The sequence below is a fragment of the Panicum virgatum genome, chromosome 2K, assembly GCF_016808335.1.
Source record: "Panicum virgatum strain AP13 chromosome 2K, P.virgatum_v5, whole genome shotgun sequence".
Taxonomy (NCBI): domain Eukaryota; kingdom Viridiplantae; phylum Streptophyta; class Magnoliopsida; order Poales; family Poaceae; genus Panicum; species Panicum virgatum.
The window spans coordinates 67,908,921-67,922,901 of NC_053137.1; the positions used below are offsets into that span (position 1 = coordinate 67,908,921).

The 13,981-nt window shown below is 46.1% G+C and overlaps 2 protein-coding genes and 1 long non-coding RNA gene across 4 annotated transcripts; 1 reads left to right on the forward strand and 2 right to left on the reverse strand.

The window, feature by feature from the left end:
• Window positions 1-1,788: 1,788 nt before the first annotated feature.
• LOC120694884 (WUSCHEL-related homeobox 11-like) lies at window positions 1,789-4,336 on the forward strand. 2 transcript variants are annotated; one of them, XM_039978200.1, is made up of 3 exons: window positions 1,789-2,680; window positions 3,527-3,711; window positions 3,895-4,336. In XM_039978200.1, the coding sequence occupies exons 1-3, from the start codon at window positions 2,119-2,121 to the stop codon at window positions 3,907-3,909; spliced, it is 762 nt and encodes a 253-aa protein (XP_039834134.1). In that variant the 5' UTR covers window positions 1,789-2,118; the 3' UTR covers window positions 3,910-4,336. The 2 variants fall into 2 exon arrangements, with proteins under 2 accessions (XP_039834134.1, XP_039834133.1); XM_039978199.1 differs by having other exon boundaries at window positions 1,792-2,680; window positions 3,524-3,711.
• Window positions 3,956-5,361, reverse strand: LOC120694886. The gene is made up of 2 exons (XR_005683690.1): window positions 4,904-5,361; window positions 3,956-4,726 (listed from the first exon to the last, which is right to left on the reverse strand). It is a non-coding gene; the product is annotated as an uncharacterized LOC120694886 (long non-coding RNA).
• Window positions 5,362-9,606: 4,245 nt separating this feature from the next.
• LOC120694887 (cyclic dof factor 2-like) lies at window positions 9,607-13,214 on the reverse strand. The gene is made up of 2 exons (XM_039978201.1): window positions 13,009-13,214; window positions 9,607-11,369 (listed from the first exon to the last, which is right to left on the reverse strand). Exons 1-2 carry the CDS (start codon window positions 13,090-13,092, stop codon window positions 10,008-10,010), a joined length of 1,446 nt encoding a protein of 481 aa, XP_039834135.1. The 5' UTR covers window positions 13,093-13,214; the 3' UTR covers window positions 9,607-10,007.
• Between the last annotated feature and the right edge of the window lie 767 nt (window positions 13,215-13,981).

The following is a 13,981-nucleotide window of genomic DNA, read 5'->3' on the forward strand; positions in this document are numbered from 1 at the left end:
GCCGCTGTCTGTCTTGGTGGGTGGGTCGTCGGTCCACTCCATTTCCATGTCTCCACTGAGCTCAGGAGGGAGGACGGAGTCGGCGCCGAAATCCGTCTGCCCCGACCGATGTGATGTGGTGGATGCCGCCGGCTGCCGATACTTTAGACTGCCAATGATCGAGAGCACTTGCATCTGTTATCTCTGGTGCGTGCGTGAATGGTGAAAGGATCGATCGGCAGCTTTCCTAGCTCCACGTATGCATTCGGCGCCTATTTGTTTGGTTTGTGGTCATCAAATAAAAGATCGATCCAGAGATGCAATGCAGCTCAAGTATGTGGGACGACAACTCATATTCCTTGGACGCCCTGATGAGCACCTGCCTGCTGATGCAGCGCATCCGCATGTAAAGCCTCCGGCAAGACTGAGAGCACAACACATACACAGGTTGCCCGGAAACGGCCGAGGGGAACCGAACCATTGGCCGATCAGGCAACTTCCTTCTCATTCCCATCGGATCGAATGAGTTGGGCGCTGCTACTTCGCTTGCTCAGCTCGCTAGCTAGTGTCCGCACACGCACACCACAAGTGACAAGACTGCCGACTGGTAAACAACGAAGAAAGAATCTTTCGGCGCAGAACGGGCACCATGGACGATGAACGGGCGGCACGGAGAGACGGAATATGGTTGAATCAGCCGAAATCAGACTACAGAGGATATGAATTCTCAATTTCTACCTCTGCTTTATCTTTCTTTCCTCTAGCTCCTCCCAGTAAAGCTAAAGCAGGCAGGCAGGCAGGCAGGAGAAGAACTACAGATGATGATGCATGCAGTGGCATGGGGGCACGGTATTACGGTAACAAGATAAATTAAAGAGAAGGGAACATATCAGATCAGGTGCAAACCAACTCATTCGTGCAATCCAGAAAATCATCGTTCCTTGTAATCTCAGGTGCTCGTGCGAGATGTTAGTTGGTTGTTGGGTTACACAGACACTACAGGAATGAATTAATGAATGTATGCTACTAGCTAGGTCGTCGGAGCTAGCAGCGGAACAAGCAAGGATTTCTTTGTTTGGCTCTCGATCGCACCCGCCAGGCCGCCACCGTGTACATCTAAGAACCAAGCCTGAGCCTGATCGAGTGCCTGACACTCGCCACGTTCTGGTGCCGCTGCTGTCTGCTCTGCTTCCCGTGCCGGAAGCGGCGACGATTAGATAGTATATTAGTAGATTAGATTAATTAGATTATACTATATATGTGTGTGGGAAATAAAGGGGTCGTGTCCTTCTCCTGTGGGTGCGGGTGCGGCCAAAGAAAAGGGTCAATGGAAGTAGGCCAAACCGTGGGGCACCTGTGTTCCCTTCCCCCCGGCCCGGCTACCTCTTTGGCCACATGCATGTGCCTTGCTTGGACGCGCTCGCTTCTTCTTCTTCTTCTTCTTCTTCAGAGCAAACAACCGCTGTTGCAGTTCATTTTGGTAAATCTAGATGCATTATTTTGTTTATATATCTAGATATATATACTGCAAATATATCTAAGTGCATAGCTAAAACTATGAATTTATATTTTTTTCAAAATGACCTGCTGCGACTTAGAACAGAGGGGAGCTGAGGAATTCAGAGCAAACAACCACCACAATACGTCACCCACATCAAACAGACAGATGCTACTGATGTACTTTTCTTTCACCCAAAAAAGGAAAATAACCATGCATCATGCTACAAACCTTAGCATGACCAGAAAAATAATGAAATTCCTCTGAAAAGGGGACATTGTTCCATTGCACTTCCCTCCTCGCTCTAAGAGGCTAGCTTGGCCCTTGCATTTGGATGATCTCATTTCCTATAAGTAGGAGAGGGAGCCTCCTCCCACTCGCAGCAACACATTATTATTAGTCTTCTCTAGCTAGTATCTCACTCCTTGCTTGCATCACACCCCGTGCATTCATATACTAGAGCCCAAGCCTAGCGTAGGTCGCTGGTGGCCAGAGAGACCAAATAATAAAAAGCTAGCAGCAGGCAAGCAGCCAGACGATCGAAACGACATCACATCATCGATCATCCCCCATCGATTTCCAACCTCCAGCAGTCTGTGCCCCATCTACCGATCGATCCATCCATCCCTCAAGGATCGGACATGGAAGACGGCCGGCTGATGAGCCCCGAGCGGCAGGCGGCGGCGGAGCCTGTGCGGTCGCGGTGGACGCCCAAGCCGGAGCAGATACTCATCCTCGAGTCCATCTTCAACAGCGGGATGGTGAACCCGCCCAAGGACGAGACCGTCCGCATCCGCAAGCTGCTCGAGCGCTTCGGCGCCGTCGGCGACGCCAACGTCTTCTACTGGTTCCAGAACCGCCGCTCCCGCTCGCGCCGGCGCCAGCGCCAGCTGCAGCTGCAGGCGCAGGCGCAGGCGCAGGCGCAGGCGGCAGGCTCCTCGTCCTCGTCGGGATCGCCGCCCCCCACGAGCGCCGCTGGCCTCGCGCCGGCCTCGTCGTTCGCGCACGGCGCAGCGTACGGCTCGTCGTCCGCCTCCGCGTCGTGGCAGGGGATGATGGGGGACCTGGACTGCGGGGGCGGTGACGACCTGTTCGCCATATCGCGGCAGATGGGCTATGCGGACGGCGGTGGCTCCGGCTCGGCCAGAGCCGGCAGCAGCAGCTTGCGGCAGCAGCAGCTTTACTACTCGTGCCAGTCTGCAGGTGAGCGCCGAGCCGTGCATGCATGTTTTGCCACTCAATCTCTCCATTGCTGGATCGGTTTCCGTCCGCGGTCATCATCATGGGCTCTCTACAATTGCAAGGAGGGGATTCAATTCAATTCTTTCTTTGAATTCGGATCTGCTTTGCATGCAGAATTCTACTCTTTGTTTTGATGGATTATATTGATAATTACTACTTGTTATTATTAATCTTGGGTGTGCCAATGTGGGAAGAAGGATATAGTTGCTGGTGCTATCAATCAGACAATCACAGTGAGTTAGTTGGCAGCACACAGGAAGTTGGGAAGGGCCGCGGCCGGGGTTGATGAAATGATGATGATGTAGTCGACCAATTTTCTTTGACCGGAATATATATAATGGACGGAAGCTCTCTCTAATCGATATCATATCATGTCATATCTGCTAGCTAATTCAGACAAGACTGCATGTACTGTGTTATACTATGCAGTAGGAGTAGTACACAAATGCAATAATGCTAGCCAGTGATGATCGACGAGAAGCAAGCGTAATGCATGCGTGCATGCAATATACTAGTACTAGTAATACATGTGTATACTAATTAATAATAGTATTATTAATTGGTACTACGTAGCTAGCTAGCATGCCACCAAATAACATGTGCCTCTCATGCATGTTCTGATCATATATATATATATATATATATATATATATATATATATATATATATATATATATATATATATATATATGGAGTATACATACATATAGGATATATTTTTGTATAATAAGTAGTGGGAGAGAGAAGTGCATTAATTTATTTACTTCTTCTTCCGATCGATATTAATATATATGTATATTGCAGCAGGGAGCTTGACGACGATGTCGGTGTTCATCAATGGCGTGGCGACGGAGGTTCCCCGGGGCCCGATCGACTTGCGGTCCATGTTCGGGCAGGACGTGATGCTGGTCCACTCCACCAGCGGCATCCTCCCCGTCAACGAGTATGGAATCCTCATGCAGAGTCTGCAGATGGGCGAGAGCTACTTCTTGGTTCGTTTGATCTTGTAGCAGCAACCATCCATCCATCTTAACTATTTCTTCATTATTCAGGACACATTATTTATTTATATATTAACTGTTCAATTAATCATATATATATATATATCTACCTGATTATGCATGCAAATAATAAATTAAGCATATTTCGTAACCAAAAAATTTGATTCTGGACAGGTCACGAGGGGCTAGCGCTAGCGCTACTACTACTGACGCATGCACATTCTTGGATGCTATATATCCGGAGATACTAGATGCATGCATGCAAGCATACTGCGCAAGTTAAGTGCTGCCGCCAGTGATGATCCGCTAGACGATCAGGATCAGGAGGGTGCAAGCTACCTAAGTATACCTAGGATGATATGAGCTACCATCCAGCTGTTGACATGGAACCGATAATCCAGACATATGTACGAGCTAGCTAGTGTGATGGAAGGCGATCGAGGAATTAATATTAATTCAGGCATGCATGAATATAATGATACGGGCAGTACTACTCTATTACTATAATATATACGCATGCACATTTCCATCCGTGCATCTAGCATATATATACTCCTGTAACCAATCATACTATATACACTATGAGGTCGTCATTGCAAACAACATTTAGGGGATCGGAGTTTGTTCCTAAATTGTGCTACACTATACTTGCTGCTAACTGCTTTCTTATTTTAGATTATACAGTACAGCTCAGACACTCACGACGCACGTACACTCACACTTCTATAAACATTATGAGCATCTTTGAAGAATGGAGTTTGTTCCTAAATTGTGCTATACTAGCTGCTAGCTGCACCCTCGCTCGCCGGTGCCAGCCGCGCCAGCGAGCTGCACGCATCGGCCTCGGCCGGGCCCGGCGGTCGGCGCCGCCGTACCGGACGTGTCGAGCGCACTCGGCCGCAAGTGTCGAGCTCACCGCCGCTGCCCACCAGCAGGAGCGCACCGCGTGTCCTGCTGCATTTCCTTGCCGCCGCTTGCCTTGCCTTGGACTTGCCTCCAGCAGAGCCTGAGGGCATGTACAATGGCAATTAATGACTCGTCTATTTACGATTAATCACGATTATCAAAGGTCATTAACTCCTGAACCGGCCCAAGCCGTCGTCTCGTGAGACGACGACACTGGCTCGTGAGACCAGGACATAGAGACGCTTCTCCGCCCGTTGTATGTTCGGTTGCGACTCACCGACGAGGGCAAGAGATCCGGTGCGGACTCCTTCGATTTGGCGCGAAGTTCCATCGGCGAACTCCCCACGAGCGAGTCCTTCACCGAGTTGTCCGCGCCAAGCTACCCGTGGTGCCGCCCGCGCCACGACGGCCGTGGTGCCGTCCGCGCCCACCACCCGCGCCACGCCGGCCGCGGTGCCGCCCGCGCATGCGCCAGTGCTGGCCGCTGCGCGCTGCCGTGCCTTGCTAGAGGAGGAGCATAGGAGGTGGACGGAGCAGGTAGAATGCGCTGTTGCGTAGGATAAGAGAGGTGGTGGGCGGATTGGGGCGGTGGGGAGGTGGCACCGGCCGGAGCAGCTGGGGGCGGATTGGGGCTCGTGGGAGAGAAACAGAGCCGAGAGCTCTTGGACTCCGGAGTAAGAGAGAAAGAATAGATGCAAGGATAACATAGGAGCTCGGGACGGAGACGAGAGCTCTGGAAGGCCGTACATGAGCACAGTCGAAGAGATAAGGTAGGAGCCTACCGTTTCATCTTTTTCCCCCCTATATTTTTAATATTTGTTTGGTGATGCTAGAGCTAGCTAGTTAATAGGAGCTCCGGATGGTCTTTGACTGTTGATAGTTACTTGTTCATTCTTGATTTTTAGCAGGGATGAAACTCGACTAGGAAAATTAGTTTTCATGGTGCAATTCAAGTATATTCAAATACTATCATGTATTCTATTTATTGATATAAACATACTAGATTCTTTCAGGCACAAATAATTTATTTGCATGTGATTAATTTGCATATAAATATATTATCATCTCTAGAAATATCCATATGATTTATTTGCATCCACAAATGATTCTTTCATGTATGCCACGAAATAATACACAAAGATCTATTTCACATATTTGATCACCACGTTTCATGTGTCTAGACATGTATTAAATAGCTTGTAGACAGCTACATGGACACACCATTGTACAGGTTGTCTGCTTTGTCGTCTGCATGCGGTATTCTAGACACATACAGACGGTAGCTGTCTAACCATTGTACATGCCCTGATGCATGCTTGGATCTGCCGCCGACCCCGGCCGCCAAATTCACCAATCAGCTAGCTGCCGCGCACCTCCTCCTCAGTTCCCGGCTGGGGATTTTTAGCACATGCGATGGAATTATTTGGTTTCTTTTCTCAAGACACTTCACGTACGTACAGGCACTCTCTGCAATCACTGCATCCCTCCCCTGGTTTAGTATATATAATCCTGCACCTTTCTGCCTAACACTTGAGGACCACAACAAAACTGGCTGCTCAGTGATCCCTGCCTAAACTGTACTTGCGAATTTATTTAATTAAAAACCCTGCGCTGACGATGCGACCCTCTCTCTGGTGGTGCCAAACAAAACAAGTAAACCTCTTCACTTCTTCAGAGAGATCGACTTCTTTAGGGAACAACCAGCCTTTTTGGTTGAAGGCAAGAACCGTCTTTGCCGGAAAATTCAGTATCTGCAACTGCATTGCAGAAAGCAAGCAAGCAAGCATTTTTTTTTAAAAAAAAAATCTAGGCGCCGAGGTGCTCTCTCTAATGAGCTCCAAGCCAAACGATCCATTTGGGTCATCAGTGGCAGAGCAGCTCATGTAATGTAATGTAAACCCTAGTACAAAAGATGGTGGAGCGTGATCGAGCACGCATACAAGGGGCACCGCATTCGCTGCACCCAGTCACTTGTCACGTCTGCAAAGATGGTACTGAATCACAAAGGTAGCTGTCACACCTGGTTTTAAGAAGAAAACCGAATGCATAACTATATGTATGCCAGGATCAAGTTTCATACATATAGAAACATTATAAGTGAGTAATCAGTAAGTAACAGTATCACGTAAAAGAGAAAATAAAACAATTAAAATACTATCAGAGTTATACAGCTTATCCTGGAAACGAAGGCTTCAAACTTCACAGCCAATCGACTGGGGGTTGCGCATGCCTAGAACTCAGCATCATCTTCAAAATACTTCTCACACCTTCTCCTTCTGAGCAGCAGTAAGTAAGGGTGAGTACACTTATGGTTGGTATTCAGTAAGGCCACAAGAAATAACCAGAATGTGATTTGTATCCATCTTTAAGTTTATTAATCATGTGAGGGTCCAAGCCGCTCTTGACCGTGAGCACGGCTAACCGGTTAGTTTTAACTCTGCAGAGGTTGTACATTTTCACCACAATTCGCGTAAAAGTTCCGAAGAACTTTGAACCCAACCATGCAAGTGTGGGCCAAGCACCATATCACACTTCCTTAGGTATGACTGCATAGGGACGCTACGAGACTTTTCCAAAGAATCACTATATGTACGCACTGGTCCCTTGCTTTCTGCGGTACCTCAGAAGACGAAGCTTCCTTCACCCGCTCCTCAAAGCTCGATAACCCAAAAATCCACCAATCAAACGCCCTAGACACGACATATAGATCATCTAATTACTTAGCCAAGACCAGAGCCATATGGTATTGTGGTTGTACGGTTTTCTTGGGTGGTTCTCCATGTTCCAATTAAATCAAGTATTCTCATAAATAAGCATAGATAGAAGTATGGTTAGGGTCACTTGCCTTTCTCCAACGAAAAAGATACTCTTACTGCTCTTCAGCTTTTACTCACTTGGAAAACTTGATCTTCAATCTTCGAACAATGATCCTTCTACTCGAAGCAATCATCGGGCATCATACAAAGCAAACAATAGGTACAACTAAGAACAATACACCAAAACAAAAGAAAGGCTTTGAAAGAACACACTAATGGGTAGGACTCGTTGCTATGGTTATGAAAGCGCAAGAAATGCGGAAAACGGAGTTACGGTTGAAAAGAAACAACTATCGGAAGATTTATATTATAAAAGAAACAAAGAAACTATAAACTTTATTTATTTTATTTGGGAAACAAAAGTAAAGGATATTTAAAAGAATTATCCTTGATTATATTTAACTCATATTATATTTGCATTTATAAAAACGAAGTAAAACTTAGTTAGATTTTATATATAATTGTCTGTGTAGAAATTGCACTAATTAAACAATTAATTAGAGAACAGATATATGAGAGCATCTAAACAAATAACTTTATGATTGGTGTTGAGCTTAACAAATTATAGCTAAAACACATTTATGTTGATATTAACCATATTAATCATTATTTATGAAAAACTGCGTAACATCTAATTAGCTTTTAGTTAGAAAACTAGATGAGAGATCATTATTCAAATTAAATTTATATTTAATTTTAAAATAGGAACTACAGTACAACGGCACTACTAAACGATAGCTTAGTCTATTAGAAGACTAACGCAACAAGAACGGATCGAAACGGAGCTAAAACAAAGAAGTTACGGCTAAAACAAGGTTTCAAGAGTTTATTTGTAAAGAATTTGAAGTTCCAGGGACTAGAGTTGAAGAAAACAGGGACTAAAACAAAATTAAACCTAATCTTCAGGGGCTAGAAGGCAAAACAGGGCTCCTGGACGTCGAGTTCAATTTTGCAAAAGTACAGGGGTTAAAACAAAAAAGGTAAGGGCTGTTTTACAAATACTTTTGTACAGAGGGGGAAAAAAGGGTGGGGGAATGGCCGGCGAGCATCTTTACCACGACGTGAAGCTCCATACAAGTGAAGTCGTCGAGGGGAGATGGCGGAACGGCGGCGCGTCGTGGAGCTCCGAGCTCCAATGGCGGCGGCGGCGCTAGGGTTTGACGAGGAGCGGCTGCGGGTCGAAGGAGGGGGTCCAGAGGGGGGGCACGGCGCTATTTATAGGGCCGGGAGGAGTCCTTGGCGTGCGCGCCAAGGCGACTAGGCGTAGCGCGACCGGGTCGGACTCGAGCTCGAGTCCGGCTCGGTCGGGAGGTCGGGGACGGACCCGGCGGGCAGGACCCGCCTGTCGGCGAGGGCGAGGGTGAGGCGGAGCAGGCCGCAGGCGCGCGCTGGGCCGACAAAACGGGCCGAGCAAGCGAATGGGCTGCACAAAAAGAAAAAAAGAAAGAGGGAATGAGATTTGGACCGGTTGGGCTGGGCTCGTGGGGAAACAGAAGAGAGAAAAGGAGAAAGGGAGAGGGGGATTGGGCTGGGCTGAAACCAGGAGAGGGAGAAAGGTTTTGCATTTGTTTGAAAATGGTTCCAAACCAATTCAAATCAAATTCAATTTCAGGGAATTCAAAATCAAATTGAAACTCAAACAATTAAATAATGCACTATAGCATGAATGCAACACAAACAGAACAACCTCATTTAATTTAGAAAACAACCAATATATATTTCATTTTACACTAAATTCCCTGTGAAGAAAAGAAATGTTAGAAAATTTTTAAAATTATGAGAAAATTGTTGTTTTATTTTTAATTTTAATCACATCCTGAAATCCAACAATTTCAGGGTGTGACAGTAGCTTTACGACTTAAGACTTCAGAGCCACAGATGTTGATATAAAGGCGGCGGAAATAGCACAATGGAGCAAAAGGCAGGGGCCCATCACAACTAATCCCCACACAAGTCTCAAAAAGGCAACGGAAGCCCTACACGACCCGGGCTGGGAGGGCAAGCATCTTTTCTGATGCTTATTCTGTGTAAGCACTACTAATTCAGTGCTCATCACCCATTACAGGTGAGGCTGAGAAATCACAGCCTTTAGTAGGCACAAGCCCAAAAATAATAAGAAGAAAAAAAAATGGAGGAAACAACAATACACAATTACACATCAAAGTACAGTCTACAGCACGGAACGGCTAACCATATTCACTTCAGAGTTAAATCTCGTGTCAGGGAGAGCGTTCTTCTCAACACTGACCCTAAACAGGAAATATATCATGGCCAAATACTGCACAGCTGCAGGATCAGCAGTAACATAATGATTCAGGGTAAGCTATTAACAATTATTCTCGTACAACCAAACACATGCTGGAAACCTTACCATGACCTCCAATATGTTGGCGCATCCTCTACGAGCATATCACGGAAAATGCGAGAACACATGCTCTTCCAACAGTACAGGTGTGTGCTGCCTTGGACATTAGCAGCACCTACGTTGCCAATCATTGTACACAGAATATGGACCTTTTTTCTTAATATAGCGTGTTTCAATAATATCACACAGGTTTAATAATATCATGTTGTCTCCTGAAAAGATTGTGAGCGTGATAGAGCCGCTGGATTTGCCTGCAGGACTTTAGCGGTGCTGGATATCTGCGCCCGGTTCTCAGGTTTGGACCTGAATGGTCTGAACATGCCTCTCTCACCGGGTTCAATCCCAAGGGTGGTCCAGATTGAACTCTTTGCAGCTTCATCAGGGTCATCAATCCGCAGCGTCTTCGGAATCCACAGACATCTCTCTGCTTTCTCATCACCTTGAGGTCTGGAGTCTCTTGAGTGTTTCCCCAGGACAGGTGATCCGCTATCTGAACATGTGGTGCTGCTTGTGGGAGGTGATGCTGACACGCCAGGTCCGAGCCATGGCATGTTCCATGCTCCATTGGGCCAAGGCGTAATGAATGGCCAAACTGAAGATGGCATTACAGGAACTGGAATAGGTGCACCGCAGAATCCTGGTGGCAGTACCGACACCAATGGTGGAACATTCCATTGAACACTACTACTACTGTTGCCATTTTCTGAAGAATTCACAGCTTCTGCTGGGGCTGGGCATACCGGTGCTGCTGCAGCAGGAACGCCATTCCATGCTGGACTCCATGGGTACACAAAAGGAGGGCCAGGGAAGAATGGTATAGGATGCATGGAAGTGACCCCGTTGCCATGCCCAACAACTCCATTCTGATGTGCACTCACTGTTCCTTTATGAGATTCACTCCGAGGACCGTCTGATGTTGTCGTAGAAGGTGGGCAAGTCTGGGTTTCTCCATTTCTTGGCTGTGCTGTTGAGGCAGGGTTGGCATTCTTACTCTGCTCCCCTCCAATCTTCAGCACCGAGGCCATGGAGTTGCAGAGAGGGGAATCAGGCCCGAAGTTAACTGCTGCTTGATTTCCGTTGATAGGCAATGGAAAGAGGGTAGACTCTCCCACAGGAGTGGCTACACTACTGCCGGGAATCAATATGCTGCGGCAATTCGAACTAGAGCTCTTGCTCTTGCGCCTACCAGCACCGACAGGAATATTTCTCATGCTCCCACCTGCAGTCCAGTACCTCTGACAACTCTTGCAAAAATGCCTTGGTTGCTTAATGTTGTAGTTGTTGTAATAACAGAACTTTGTATCCATGCTGTTGCAACGAGGGCATGGCAGGATCTTATCTGGTTTCTTCAGGACCTTCTCTCCACTCGGTACATCGCCCTCAGTCTTGGCTGTCTCCAAATTGGACTCTGATCCAGTCATTTCGTCATTGCTGGGTGCCTGATTCTCACGCTCACTGGAACTGTTAAGGCTAGAACTATTTGTCTGACCAAAGTCTAACTCCTGATGTGTGCATGGCTTTTCCCCAGTAATACTCATGTCCCCTGTATCTTCGCATGCATCCTGGCAAATACATGAAGGCTAAGTAAAATAAATTGTACTGGAATAGCAACAAATGTGTTTTATAAGATGCCATAAAATATGTTTTGTAAGGGGAAAAAAAGGTCAATAACTAGACTCGAACCCAAGGATTAGAACCAAGTCCGCAATGCTCGTATTGTTATATCTGAGCCATTTAATCAGTATTTGCCTAGAAAGCACATGATTATGATACCCTCTTCGCAAAATTCAGTGATTATGTTTGATGCCTTCCTTGCACATGCAACTTCTTGAAAGCTAAGAAAGCCTTAACATCTTATTTTGTAAAAGAGGAACAGCTAAATAGGCTAAAGTTCAAATGTTCTCATAGAACATATGAGTTTGCTTGATCCTATTTTGTAAAAGAGGCACTGCTACAGCTTAATAGGCTAAGGTTCAAATGTTCCCAGAGGACAAATTAGTTTGCTTTGGAGCTGAAGCCAGATATACTTCAGATATATCATATTCCATCAATATATGAGCGATGATGATATTACTCTACTCTTATGGCAGTTAACTAATCTCTATGGTACAGTATCATTGACATAACTTTTGCTTGGATACAATGTTAGGCATAATCTTATGGTCGTTATTCCTCAGGCACAGCTTGCTATCACTAACTCTAGTAACCACAATTTAGTTGGAAGTTTGACCCATTCTGCTTCAGTATTTTGGAGAATTTGAGCTTAGTTAGCACTCTGGGACAACTACATCCCATGCCCCATAAATGACTCTGGATCTAAACCAAGATTTAAACAGCAGCTTTTGGCTCTACGGAATCAAAATTTCTGACTCGGAGAAGCAGATGCATCAAGGTTAAAAACTTCATATATGACATCCCTTGTGCCTATCCAAGAGACCAAGGCTGGTTACCAACAAAAAAAGCAAGAAACTTCAAGATACAAACTGACAGCAGAAGAGTAGTTTTGCATCACAAGAGTAAACTCTATGAGGGATTTCCGTCTGGATAAATCTATTCTTGGCTAATCCAAGCTGTTTGGAAATACCCTCGCTCTACAGAACCGGATGGGTAGCCACATCAAGAAATCAGTTAATGAGTACTTGAGAGGGGAGGGGGGGGGTCACTCATTGCAGAAATCACTTAAGTGATCTCCCGTCTGCATATTCTAACCCAAAACTGAAGCATCCATTGTTCAGAGACAAAATTGAAGCATCATACAGCTATTCGTTGCCGCAAAACACAACCCCGAAAATCAGGCTTTCGCAATTCCACCAGCCAGGTTAATCCAAAAGTAGTTTGCCATGATGCCTAGCTAGCCTAACCTGATCTCCATTGAATCAGCAACGACAGTCGGCAGCTAGAGGGACAATCAGACCATATCTTGCAGTACTACTAGGACTATTGGTAAACTTTCTGACAAGAACAGGAGCAGCAGCACAGAGATGCGATTCCTAACAAATCCATCAATTGCAGCAGTTGCAAGTATTGGAGAAGAAAAACTTTGCAAATATGCTTGGAATATAAAGAAGGTGACTTTTCCCTCAAATCAAATCGTCGAAAGGAATGATACAGAACACGATGAACTGAAAGGGGAAACAGAGTTGTGTAGGTTTTGACGAGAAATCCAGAGACATGGGTGCGAAGGCGCGCGAGCTGGCTCACCTTCTCCGGCGGCTGCGGAGGCGGGCGGGGCGGCGCCACGTGGGATTCCGGCGACCGAGGGGACGCGGCTCCGGCGAGCTCCATAGCATATGGGCAAGATCCGACAAGTGGAGTTGGCGACGCCAGAAAGGGGAAAAAGATTTGCCCAATTTGTGTCACACGTTCGTGCAGCAACGTCCCTGTACTATCCCTGGAATTGCACAGTGGTCCTGTTTCCTAACGGGTCGGATCCAAGTGATGTTATGTATGGTTTGTTTTTATTAATATATTTTCCTCTAAATAAAATATTATCTCTTTTCTTTGGGAGCAGTATGGATCTAAAGATACAGAAATGGTACATGTTACATATATTTTCCCCCTTTTTTATTTAATTAATATCGGCTTCTTGTGCTGAGATGGTGTATTCTAAATCCAAAATCAAACCATCTTCACCGGATATTCTATATTTTTTGATTTATTAGTAAAATAACCATTATTTTTTTTCCTGGCGCACTTAGATTTATTCCTTCAACTCAAAATTTACCAACGCTCCTAAATAGCACTAGCTTAGAACCAAAGTTTGTGATAGGATGACTTAATTGCCATGTCTAGATTTTAGTGTGGTGCAACAATGCTACGATAGCAGTACCGTCAATTTACAAGTCAACCACGGTAAACATGGTGTGCAGCAAGTTTGAGAAAAATGGGGCAAATGAGATGCGAAAAGGTACAAGCAGTTGAAGGGCATGGCAGTTCATTCGTCTCGTGGATTTGACAAGTACAGCTATGGATGTGTGTAGTTATGTAATAGCCAAGGGGTGGTTTTATCAAAGAGATGCCAGTGGTTTACTTTACCGGGCAAGGCCGGTTCCGGGCGACCGGCTCGGCCGGTGGGGTCTTAGTCAGCACGCGGAGAGCAATCCTGGGCCACGAGTTCACCCAGCGCGGGGCCCGCGTGCGCCAAATCACCCGGTGGCTCTTCGGTGCACGCACC